This window comes from Lutjanus erythropterus, chromosome 4 (assembly GCF_056507025.1).
Source record: "Lutjanus erythropterus isolate fLutEry1 chromosome 4, fLutEry1.hap2, whole genome shotgun sequence".
Classification (NCBI taxonomy): Eukaryota; Metazoa; Chordata; class Actinopteri; order Lutjaniformes; family Lutjanidae; genus Lutjanus; species Lutjanus erythropterus.
This window is the reverse complement of record NC_139320.1, coordinates 27,339,531-27,353,330: the sequence shown is the minus strand read 5'-3', so window position 1 is coordinate 27,353,330 and position 13,800 is coordinate 27,339,531. Positions and strand designations below refer to the sequence as shown.

Here is a 13,800-nt window from a genome sequence, read left to right as displayed (position 1 = left end):
CTCTCATCAAATGAATAACATATCCATTCTTTCTTTATGGTCCTTTCTGCCCAATGCCCTGATCAAAGTGTGCTGATGCAGGCCACCTCAGGCCATTGATTATATTTCTGCAGACATAAAAAGAGTGAGGAACAGCAGATTGCACAGCATGTGGGTGGCAGAGGGAAACAGTTCAATAAGGCAGAACGGAGAGTGGTTGTGGGGTTTCCCTTTGAAAACTGGAAGAGACCATCAGGCTCCTCCATCACAGACTGCAGTCAGAAGGGCTTGTGGCACCCTCATTCTCCTAAATAATGCACTCTCGCTCATGATTCCTCCTCTACTTGCTAAAATATCTCCAGGAATACAATCTCCCAAACAACCTTCCTCTTTTCTCCCTGACCATTATTTTGCACCTGTCTTCCGAACATTTCTCTTCAAGATTCTATGGGATAATTTTACTTATTTTTATAAGGAACCAATGCCTCTAAATAATTTTTAAAGAAAAAAAAAGTTGTTTATGCTACTGACCTATCCTGTTCAGCTACCTTCATGTTTTTGTTGCGGGAACTCATTTGTGACACATCAGCTTCCCCCATGTGAGGCAGACATGCACAGAAAGAATGTATTTATACCTGCCTGAGAGGAATTATCAGAATAAGCGTTTACATGATTATTAGCTTCCTACTGAACAGATTTACAAAGGTTTACACCATCCCTCTCGATCAGATTGAAAAATTCCTTCTGATCTAGCTAGTTCAGGTCAGTCTCTTCTGACTGGGCTGTAATTCTGATTATTTGTGGAATATTATGGTCTATGTAAATGCGCTGTCTGTGTTTCCTGAGGTTATGAAAAGTGTCATCAAGTGTGACTAAAAGGATCTGACTGAGGGTTTATGTTACATACAGTACACACCATGCCTCCGCACCATGTCTTACAATGTACATGTCACCTCTAAAATAGCCAGACCGTCTCCTTAAAGGTGCAGAAACTGATTCTGGAGAAAGATAGTTGATTGTTGAGTCTCATTCCAAGGTTGTGAAATACTTCCGTTTTGGGGATAAGACTGTGATTGGCCACAGTCTCTTGTCATGGGTTAGATTTTCAAAAGCCCAAAAACTGAGCCAAGAAGAGGAGCAGAGGTCTAGTTTTCTCTTAAACCACTTGAATTACAGTATGCTGAAAGGTTATTATGGAGCTTTTGTTAATGACGCAAAAATAATCTGCCTACTCCAGCTTTAACTCATCAGTGTCAGGATTTTTGTGGCTGCAACATTGGAAGAAAGAGTCCCTGCTGACCGTCTGACACCAAACAACAAAGCAACAATTATTTCACCTATAGCATTAAACATTGGCTATATGCATGTTGGAAAAAAAACATATATAAAATGAGAAACCGTTTCATACTGCTACAGGACTCATTACAGCCCTATGAGTGTGTCTGTGCATGTCTGATATTGTATGGGTGACTGAGTTTTGCAGATAAGTTATAAAGTACAAACATTATAGGTGGCTTCAGGCACAAAAGTTATTGGGCTGCATTGAATCATTGCTGATAAATCTTTCACTGCCCTCAGAAGAGTGTCCAGAACATTTAAAGCTTTCATCAATTACCTTTTTCGCATTCTGCTTTTGTTACTGTCTCCCACTTACTCTTTATAATGTTCACTTGCTTGACACTATTTCCTTCAGTGTACTCTTCTTGCCTATTATTTCATTGGCGTCCTCTTTTCTCTTGCTTTTTCCATTACCTCTACCACTCTACCACTCTGCTCTGGGCCTTCCCCCTCCACTCCTCTCCTATTTTAGGTGGCTGCACCTGTCACTATCACATTCCCTCCTTCTGCTGACCAGCAGATACTTAGAGGTCTCACTTGGAGATACTTAGAAGTCTCGCTTGGTGAAAGAGCAAGTCTCTCTTGCTCACAGAGAAGGCATTAAACTAGGGATGGGCATTTTCGACAAAGTTTTTGATCGATAATCATGAGAATTAACGATCAATTATCGATTTAATCATTAAGAAATGTCTGATAGAAAAAAATGATTAAAAATACCACAGGCAGTCTGTTTTTTCTCAATTAAGTATTTATTTCAAGAAGAACCTTTAATCCAACAATCCTCTTGCACAATTTAGGCTACAGTTTAAATGTGCAACTGTTAAACAATACACCGTGAGGCGTCGGGCTGAAACTCCTCACAAAATAAAAGCCAGTGACAGTACTATTTTTCTCAAACAAAATACAATTCCGCCTCTTTTAGACAGAATAAAAAATCATAATAAATAATAATAATTTAAGGAGAACTTTAATCCACATCTTGCACGATTTACAATTTTAATGTGCAACTGTTAAACAATAGAAATATACCTACGCGGAGGCGTCGGGACTCGGGATCTTAACAAAATAAGAGCCAGTAGGCTATTCTCTAACACAAAATAAATAGGCTACATTTCGCCTCCTTTAAACACAAAAATAAAGCATCATATTATTAACTAATAGTCATTTAATCAAAGAACAAAGTAGACTCGCAGCTGACCTTTTTTTTTTTTTTTTGCCAGAAGGCACGGCTGAGAGAGGGAGATCCCATATAACAATAACACATTATAGGCCTATAGGTTTACATGAAGGCTACGGTGGTAACTGTCCTGGGCTATAGCTTACTTAACCTACTTGTTTTTGTTCGCCGTGCACGCTTCATGTTTACTACCTTCAGATACGGCGGCAGGGCAGAAGTCAGCTCGCAGGCGGTTTTCTCTGTTGTCCTTAGGCTATATCGCCCCCGGCTGGTGGGATATTTTACTACCGCCACAGAGTGAAATTCATTACATTGCTTTCTTGACGCACACTACATGAACTCTGTTTAACACTGTCTAAAAATCGAAAAAAAATTACGTGATCGACAAAATTCTTAATGATCAATTATCAATCATCGATTAATCATGCCCATCCCTACATTAAACACAGGAAAACTATAGCTTATAACCTCTACGTCTAATGAAAAAAATCAAGTAGAACCAACCAATCACTACCCAAAAAGCAGATTACATAAGTTAACCATTCATTCATTATATTATAGCTATCTGGGTTATACATTTCAGTAACACTGACAACAAAATTAGGGTTAAAATCTTGACAATGGCTACACCTGCAAATGATCCATAAACACTTTTGATAATATTTTTAAGAAAAATTTAGATCGATGAGAGAAATATCAACAAAAAAGAATGAAAATGTTTCCAGATTTTAGGATTTTCATTCACAACTCGGCTACTGCATAGTCTAGTCTTTAAAAGTGACAATTCACGAATCAGACACTAATGTTCTATTTCATTGACACATAGTGTTTTGACAGCCAACGCACAATGGCTTCATTCCCCTCCGGCTCAGTTTAAACTGCTACAAACTACCAGACATCAAACATTTAACAGCCTCTGCCCTCTGAAAGACGATAAGTTTGGCAGACAGCTGCAATTCAAAGGAAAACACTGTTATAAATAAATTATTTTAGCTGGCCTGAATCCAAAATCCATTGCTCAAAGAAAAAGTCTACTTGCCTTCAGAGTAAGTAAAGTACCACCCTGACCAGCAGGCCTGCTTAAAGCAGATGTGTAATCCAAAAATTCAATATGGGAGTGAATTAAGGTACAGAGAGAGATTTATTGTGCAAGACAAGCAGCATCCCATAGTCCAAATGGAAATACAGCGTTATAGCCTGAGAAAATAGGATTGAAAAATTTAAATATGAAATATAGGGGGAAGTACCAGGACCACCTCCAGTCTATCACAAGAACTATTTACATTCTTACCTGTGGAAAGTTAGAATGAAGGGTTCAACCTAAACATTAACCTAAAGAAATATACTTGAACCTCCCTTGAAGCTCACAAGGCACACAAAGTTAATCTTCATGGTTTCATCTCAGCCTTTGCTCAAACTTATAATTTAATAAGATTCTGAAAAACATATTGTCTGATTTCTCCAGACAGCTTTTGCAGAATAGGATAATCCAAGTGCCTGAAGCCAAAATACAGCACTGTGGATCCAACATGGTCTAATATTTGCCTCTTATCCAAGATTTTCCTCTCTGTCAAAACTCCAGCTGTACACATATTATGGAAGATTCGGCATCTTATGACAAAACATTGTGAATGAGAAATTATCAAGTAAACCCTGGGTGTCTGGACTTGTTTAGCCACAAAACACTTAATGCCTTACTAGCTTCTAAAGAGCATTTGACAACCACAACAGTGGTTTTGCATGTTTTAGACTTTTTACTACAAACCACATTGACTTTACATCACTGTCAGACATTTTGAAAACCATGCTGCTATGTTTCATGAAGTTGGTTTCTATTCATCGCTGAATAGAATATGAAAATGTTTTAGTAGACCTTTTGAAACTTGTCTCACAGTAATCTGTCACCACAAGTCAACATTAAGTCAAAGTTATATTATGGTGAGAAGTACAGATGCACAATTCTCTTTTATTTATTTATTTTTTCTGCCAATATGGATATCCAAACACATTACCAGTTTCTGTCTTGCTTTTCTGTGTTGTTTTTTTCTGTTTGAGCCTAAAATATCTCCAAACTTAGGACATGTTGAGTCAGACAACTAGTAGCTTAGACAGACAACTTAGTAGCTCAATCGGTTGCACACTGTCTCATGTTATGTTACAGCAACTTAAATTCTGTATGTCTAACTCATAGAGTTTAGGGACTACTGGATATGTTTGAAGAACTGTTTCATTACAAATTAATTAATTAATTTAATAAAGCAAAATTAATTAATTTAATAAAGCAAAATTAATTAATCTAATAAAGCAAAATTGTGTTGTACAAATGAATTAATTTGTGCAACAAAATTGTGCTTTATTAGATATTTCTTGTTCAAATAAGCATCAGATGATATCCAAAAAGAAAATTACATCAGTGTCAACCCCCTAAACCGATAGTGGATTGGATCTGTCCCAACTCTAGTGAGAAGTAAAGCAGTGCTGGATTACTCAACTAATAATAGTCTGCTAATTGACTTATATACCATACAACAACTTACAACTGTAAGATCAATACATTAAAAAATCTAAGCTTGTATTACAAGTATTCAAAAATCATGTGTATGTATAAAGTATGTATCCTTGGTATATGATAAGTTAAGGAGTGAATACTCATAGTAAAGGATTTTTTAATTTGTATGTGGTTAAAACTTGCCCTGGTAGTTTGAGAGAAGGTGAATCGACTCATTCTGACTTTGATCCTTGCACCAACTTAAATGGGAGCAATCATCTAGAAAAGATCACTGGATCCCTCTAATTGTAAGGTGACAGAGTTAATCATTGAGACTTTGCATCTGCACACACTCACTCACACACACACACACACACACACACACACAGTTTGCATAACAGTTATGTCGCTTTGTGACACTTTGCTCCTGCAGGATACCTCTGTCTGTGTTTCTGTCTCGTGCCTGAGAGTAGATCAGACCACCTGTTTATTGTGTAAACTGCTGTGACCAAAGCAGGCAAACTAACAGGTGCTGTGTATGTGTGTGTGTGTGTGTGTGTGTGTGTGTGTGTGTGTGTGTGTGTGTGTGTGTGTGTGTGTGTGTGTGTGTGTGTGTGTGTGTGGCTGTGTGTGTGGCTGTGTGTGTGTTGTCCCGCTGTGGACGTGTTCATCTCCTGGGCTCAGCACTTCTAAAGCCCAGCTTCACTCACACCCTCACCCCTGCCCTGTCCATCATCTGCCGCCATCCCAAAGTCTGCTGCTACTGTAGCTCACTAACGTAAACACTGTGTGTATGTGTGTGTTTGTGTGTGCGTGCGTGTGTGAAGGATAAAGAAACAGAGAGAGAAGAAACAATGACAGTTGGGATGAAATATGGGGAGAGACTCTGCGTCCCTGTGCAAATAAACAGCAGTGCAACCAAATAAAATAAAACATCCTATATATCAGTTTTGTGTTTCCTCGACCAGTGTCATCTAAACTGCGGGAATGGAAAAAACAGAATCCAGACGTGATAACACTCCATGGGTGAAACAGAAATGTCATGTTAAAGAATAAACAAAAAGAGAGAGAGAATGATGAAAAGTGGGTTCAACATTTTTGCTGATTTTAGTTAGGATACCCTGTAGAGGCAGTGATGAAGAAGGCAATGTTTGTATGACCTACATTTGAATTATTTTGTCCTTGTTTTTCATTTTGTTGCCTTTTAGGCTAATGAAGGTAGGTCAGGGATAGCATTTCATCAAATCTAAATCCAGTGTTGAATTCGTGTATTTAATCATTAGAATCTTCGCACGTATCTTGGTTTAGTAGTTTAGTAGTATCTAGTTTAATTTTCACAAATTTAATGAAAGAAATGAATGAATAAGCACAAACACTCAAACTTTGACATTCAACAACAAAAAAAACAAGGTATGTTTTGCCTAATTGATTACACATTTTATATTTAACAAAACTAAACCAAAACTTAGTATATGGCTGGCTAATTTGAACTGGGTACAGGAAGTGGCAGCATCCAGGAGGCAGACTGTCCACACCCCACTATAAAGCTTTGTTTATGCTTTGCTGCAGTCCAGCTCTTTGCTCTTTAATAATTAAATAAAGGGATACAAAATGAAGATTTTGGTAATAAAGCTTAACAAATGAATGCCAAACCGAACTGGCTGTCCGATCACAAACATAGAAACCACTGCCTAAAAAATCACAGAGCATCCAGTAAAAGGTTAAGACGCTTAAAACCACAATGTGCCCCTTGTTGTGTGTCATCCCCTGTCTCCCTCATTTGCTGTCAAATACAGGCATAATGGCAATAAAATATTTTAAATAAACAGTGGCACAATATAAAACCCCTTATATCTTCAAATAGGGCACAGGCCACCTAACAACCGTTATCCAACCAGTGAGCACTGAATTGTTCACTTGCAGGTCAAAGACGTCTAAATATCTACATTAAAACTGGGCTAAATTTTGCTGAAAATTGAACAACATCTACACATAGTCACCTTTTAACCTACAAATCACTAAATCAGTGCTTCCTACAAACAAATAGGGATGTCCCGATACAACTTTTTCACTTCCGATACAATACCGATATTGCAGCCTTGAGTATTGGCCGATACCGATATCGATCTGATACGATATCAGCACGTATCATACATACTTTTATTACTTATTTTGTAGTGTGGAATGTTAGAAAAGGCTTGATCAAGTGATGTTACTCAAACAGAGAACAATAGTCAGCAACCAGAGTCACCTATGGATAGAGGTGCTGGAGTGGAAAATGGACTGCTTATCGGAGTGCTTATATTGGAGATTTTAGATGCAGTTCGATAAAATCCGATACTCGTTTTTTTGGCTGATATCAGACCGATATCCGATATCAATATCGGATCAGGACACCCCTACAAACAAAACTGCCCATACGGCTCTGACAAAAAATACTACGGTGTCTGCAGGCCTGTATTTGTCACAGCTGCCACAATTGACTGTCACAACAATGAACAAGATCTCTGTTCACTTGACACTCACAGAGACACACACACACCCACATCTACACACACCACATCTCCCAAAGGATGCTGGCAAATAGGACACTGACTCCTCTGGTTTCTCCCTCCGGAGTGTGTGCACTTATAGTGGCACGCTATAAAAAGAAACTGCTGTTATAGACTGGAGCTTGAATACCTCTTCAAACTCACTCACACCACAACCGTGGCATCATGAAACAGTGACACAGCTTTTACCATCACCAGCAGTAAGGATGCATGGTATTGGATTTTTGGCAAGATCCGTTACGCTGATATTTTACAACTAATTTTGGCTGATTGCCAATGCCGGTACATGTACAAAAATTTTTCCACCTTATTACAGAGAACATCAAGTCTTTTGTATAATGGAATTAACATATTGCTATGCCTTCTTTTATGATGCATACATAAAATGCAATGTTTTCCAAATGTCCACATTTACTGGGCAAATTTAAAAAACTACTCCTCACAATGTTTTTTTTTTTTTTTTGCTGGTGCATGTTTCTCTTTTTTCCCCTAACAAATTTGTTCTAATTATCAGTTTAGCAGTTATGCAATTTAGCTCCTCCTCCATGATCACTGCTGAACAATCATTGCAAATAGCAACTTAGTTATGCTTTTGGACACTTAAAAAAAACCTCCACACCACAGATATACCTGCATTGCATGTGCATAATTAAAGCATAAGTTTATCTGCCTGTCATATTGGTAGAAATATTCATTTTGGGCCAATACTGATATTTCATTTTAAAGTCTTTACTAATCATGTACCGATATTATCATATATCCCTAACCAGCAGAGAAACAGAACAATTGTATGAACTTTAGGCCACCTGACGTAGACCCATGTGTTTATAGCGCAGTGAGAGCAGTCTGTGTCTTTTCTAAAGAGAAAAGGAAAGACTGCTGGCTATTGCAAGCTAAGCCAATCTCTTGACAGCAAATGTGGGGGCTAAAGTGCTTGCTGGGTGTTTTTTTAGGGAGGAGGTTGAATACTGGATACCTGTAGTTCAACAGAGGGCATCCACTTTGTTTGAGTGGAGAGAGAATTTCAGTAACCTGCACAGCAGGTGGCATGGCTAAGCGCCACCAGCAAGTGTAGACTGTACAACTATTCGAGGCACACTGCGATCACTCAGCATTGCATGAGTCACAGGCCTGGGCCATATTAGAATAACACAATAAAACCCAGAATAGAATAGAGCAGCACTGCTGTGTGTGGCCTTTTGTGATGTGAAAACGATCACAAGAGATGGAGAAGACCAAAACGCATAAACATTTCCCCATCTCCCACTGCGAAGGATTAAGCATTTAAGGGATCTAATCTCCTCTTCCTTTCTTCTCCTACTATTAAACAAAACCCCCGTGGGAAAACAACACTAAATGCAGTAACACTGCATTGCATTACTCCCAAACTTACACCTCCACAGCTTTTCTTCTTATTTTGAGGATTCCCAGCAGGGGAGAAAAACAAGAAGAATAGCAGCAAAAAGGATCAAAATGACAGGATTACACTGGTACTGTTTTTTCAGCTCTTTCCTCAAATAGACAACAGTGGGTTTCTCAAACTGCACGAACACCTACATGCTCATAGTTACTTTGAGAGGGGAGGGCAACCCGAATAACCTACTGTTGAGTTTGTCTGTTTACTCCATCGTTACACTCACTATCCTGGTAATGACAGACTGTGGGAAACTTCAGTTCAATACAAAATGTGTATTATTATCGATTCCTTAGCTAATGAGCATGACAAGTTAAACCCTGCACAATCATGAGAGAAAATTATAAAGAGCAGCAGGCACTGAAACTACTATTGATGTTATGATTACTACGGAATCATGGAGCTTTTTTTTTTACAACACTGGTATTCATTTAAAGTTGGAGTAGGCACTTTATTTCTGTTGTCATTGGGCAAAAGTTCCATAATAACCTTTAACCATAATGTAATTCAAGTGGTCTGAGAGAAAACTAGACTTCTGTACTTCCTCTGGGCTCTGTTTTCAGGCTTTGGAAAATCTAGCCTGTGACATGAGACTGACCAATCACAGGTCGGTAAGATAGTTGCTTGCTGAGTCTCATTCCCAAATTGTCAGTATTTCACGACCCAGGAATGAGACTCAACAATCAACCTTTTTTTTTTTCCAGAATTGTTAACTGCATCTGTAAGTTAACCTATCCCTGGAAACATTTAAGATGGCATTTTGTTTTCACAAAAATAAACTTTAGAAATGTCACACACAGCACAGACAATGCCTGTCACAGTGAAAACCCATACTTTGCCAGTGAAGAAGCATAATTTGGATGATTCATTTACTCCGTGTAAAATATCTTAGACACAATTCTTTCTCATTGCAAAGGGTTTTACTATGAAAGACCTGCAGGCTATCAGACAGTAAAATGCACCAACATGTACCTAGCCTTGTGCTTACAAAAGCTGTATTTTGGGAAAACAAAGGACTTTTTTAACATAATTTTGAGCCCATAATGTAACTTTCCTTTTTGGGATTTTAAATAAATTTTGTTGAGATAACTCTTGAACAATGTCATCTACAGTAGTGTGAGATTATATTATCACTACCTGTGCTAACAAGCAGCATAAATCTTTTGTTATCCAACATGGTGTGATGAAATAACAATTATTTTAAAGGACCACTGTGTAGGATTTAGTGGCATCTAGTGGTGAGCATGCAGACTGCAAATACCTTGTCTCACTCTCCCCTTCAAAACCTGTAGGGTAAACTAGGATGGCTGAGAAACTTGATATAAAGGGCTCATCTTAAGGTAACGAAAACATGGCAACTCTTACTTTCATGTGATTATACATGAATGAAAACACACTCATGAGTATTATATTCCATTTCTTCCATAGTCTGGCCAAAAAGCCCTGTAAATATTGCACCCTGGATCTTAAAGTGTAAAATTTCCCCATAAAGTTTCAAAAGATTTTATTAAATTGTTGTTAAAAGATAATGTAATGAATTCTAGAGGAACATTTTTGAAGGTCTGAGTTAAATCCCTACTGAAAAGTGAGCCTTGGCACACAGGATGTGAATCTCCATGTGATGGTAAAAAGATTATATCAGACAAATTTATGACTACAATCTGCTGCTCTTGCTGGTCCAGGTGACGTAAGAATCCCTCTGCGCTCCCACTCCACCTCCATCACACCTCCCTCCTCCAATATAACCCAGGGAAAAACCCCAGCAGAGAGAAACAGCTGACTCACACAATGCCTCCCATCACTGGCCTCTAATTAAAAGACTGATAACACACACCATTTGGTGGATGCTTTAATCCTAAGGTCCTTACAGCACCACGAGCACCTACATTTTTAGTCCTGTGTATCCCCAGTGGGGACTGAACCCCTGACCCCGACAGTTTTAGTGTCAAAGATAAACCCATTGAAGTACATGAGACATTAATAATTCACATAGAGCTGCATTGTTTTTCCTTTTGAAGTGCTGGTGTCACATAGTTTCATCCTAACCAAGCCTTCTGAGCCAAAGGACAAACCCGCTGAAGGCATTCAAAGTGTTCTGCTTATGTGTCTCACAATTCATCTGCCACTTTCTGAAGAGACAAAAAACACTCTTATAGTTTTGTAATAGAAGCAGCAGCTATGTTGCTCTGTAATGCCGTCTTGTGGATAGCTCGACAGGAATTCTGTCCATCAATATAATTTGCTTGTTGTCTTTCTGTGTGGTGCTCTCTGGGCTCTTTTGTACTTGAACTATTATTTCACAGCTAACTAGATTCAAGTGCCAGTTAGGTAAACACTGCAGCAAAGATAGCTGTAAAATAGAGCTCCACTTTAACAGTAATATATTTCATTCTGGAGATTTTGTGTAGGCTCCTCTCAAAGACCAACAAAGTAAGCAGGGATGAGTCTCCTGCTTGAGGGTGTTTATTGACTTGATAAGAATGAACCATGATATTGTTAACAACATCAATAAATTACATTTTTGTCTGAATGAATGATTTCATGTGAATTGGAGGATTTGGCATTAACCATGGTCCTATAGCTCATGGCCACAAAAAATTACTGAGGCCACTGACTATTCAATGTAAGTGGACCCCTGTATCCACCAAGTTTTATCCACTTACTGTGGCCCTTCTCCAACACAAAATTACAGTAGCATGAACATCTTGTTTTCTTCACAACTTTTAGTTCAGCATTTTACAAAAACAGCGAACAGTGTTCGTTGTCAGCTAGATACAGATATGCTACTTAAGTCTGGGTTTATTAAAGCCTGCTCAAACTGCTAACAAGATCCTTACAGATGAACCAGAAAAGGTGGACAATACAAAAAAAAAAAAAAAAAGTAGGAGTCAATGGAAGCAAGAGTTTAAATGGCTAGAATTAGACATATCAAATGACATTATCTACTGTTGTGTGCGCCGGTTTCCTCAACAAGCTGAGGAGGTCAGCTCGTTTTTCATCAGAATTAATGCCTTCAGGAAACACCACATCACAGTTCATGGGAAAAGTGGACAACACAAGTGTCACAGTTAAAGAGGGTTAAGGTAGGATGCATAAAATTGCCTTTTTTCTATTTTATATTTGGGCCACCAAGAATGTACTCTAGCCATCAAATTTAGGGGCTTGGTGTAGACAATTGGGGAGAACGTTTTGGTTTAGGACTTTAAAACATTTGCTTTATCCCTGGAATTGTCAGAAAAAACAACACAATAGGTTATTGGTAAGTAAGTTTCTGTTTTATATGGGTGGAGTTTTTTTTCTGATGTAACAAATAACAGTAGAATAGTTTATTTTATTGAACATCAATTTACTGTTCAAGAAAAAAATGGTATTACGATACTGATACTGACATCATATTGTTTTCTGAAAAAAAATACTCTGATATTGATTTCAAGCATGTTATCCAGCTCTTAATAGAAACACCAGCCTTTGCAGTAACCTAACCCAGGGGGTTCCCAAACTTTTTCATGGCAAGGACCTTCATAATAGATGCACAGTAGACGACGGAACCCCCAGTTTGAGAGAAATTCCCTCTAAATATTTTTTTTCATTAGGTTTGAACATAATAAAGTCTTCATGGTTAATCAATAACCAAACTAGTTTACTGAATCAATCAAAATGGCCTATTTATTCCCTTCTTGGTCCAACTTGCAAATAATGGGATAAAAGGACCACTATTGTTCCCCATACCCAATTTGAAAACTACTGAATTTCTCAACAGTTTTGTCCTAATTACCCCTTTTTGCATGGAGATAGCACAAATTCAATTAAATGAAAAATATACTAAGACCAATTTAATATAGACTTTATCTCAGACACTGCATAATTATTTCTCTCTCTCTCTCTTTAGCTTTGAAAACACATTTCACCAACTCAGCTGTTTTGGGTCATTTTCAGGGTCATCCCCCACTTGGTTTGAGTCTGTGAAATGGACATGTCTCCACACTTTGACTGTGTGTTGGCTTCTCCAAGGAAGACATGCAGCCTTTGGCCAGCTGTCCCCTGCAGGCTCTGGGTAGCTTGTTGCTCTTCCTCCTCACCCCACACTGACAGGCTCTACTTTCCTCAGATATAAATAGATAACGATGCTAACAGATGCACCAGCCCCTGTCTATCTATCTGTGCTCACACTCACATATGCACGCAGACACTGTTACCCACCTATTCTTAAGCCCAGAACATTCTAGGGAGTAATATGAAAGAGATTAGGTGAGACAATGAGCAGGGCATTCCGAAAAGATCGAAATATGATCACATAATGTAGGTTATATTTCTGCACTCACAAGAGATTAAAGAAATCAATTACCAAGTTTAAAGAGAGCAACTAATAAGCAGGTCATGGCACATTCAGGGCACTGCAAAAATAGTCAACTATATACAGAAGCGGGCCTTGGCACTGAGAACTGCAACTACAGATATAACTTAAATATCCACAGCCAGAGAAGCAAAAGTGGCAAAAGTGAAGAAACTGTGAAACCATAGGACACTGAAGGAGCAATGAAGTTGATGCTGGAAGATCATGAGTCAATTTTTAGTCAAGAGTTGAATTACTTTTGCTTCTCTTTAGTTAAAAAAAAAAAAAAACATCTCATTTTCCTTCCTATAACTCCTCATCTCCTTCTCCAGCCCAAAACTCCTCTCCAGCAGCCGGTGCAGGTTAGCCCTCCCGAAAAGGAAAGTAAGCAGGACTCACCGTTCGCAGGAACTGAATCTCCTCCTCTCCCTCTCCCCCTTCTGCCATCCTTCGCCGAGGGTTATTCGCAGCTCCTCGGGAGAAAAGAGAAAATCCTTCTGTTTTCTCTCTTCAGGATTT

At 38.5% G+C, this 13,800-nt stretch overlaps 1 protein-coding gene across 2 annotated transcripts in view; it reads right to left on the bottom strand.

Annotated features, from left to right (window-relative positions):
* The window catches only part of ryr1b (ryanodine receptor 1b (skeletal)), a 92,930-nt gene extending 79,130 nt beyond the window's left edge, over positions 1–13,800 (bottom strand). For both annotated transcript variants that reach the window (XM_084717474.1, XM_084717473.1), the window contains exon 1: positions 13,681–13,800. In XM_084717474.1, the coding sequence (XP_084573600.1) occupies positions 13,681–13,728 (48 nt within the window). In that variant the 5' untranslated portion in view covers positions 13,729–13,800. The remainder of the gene's footprint in view (positions 1–13,680) is intronic.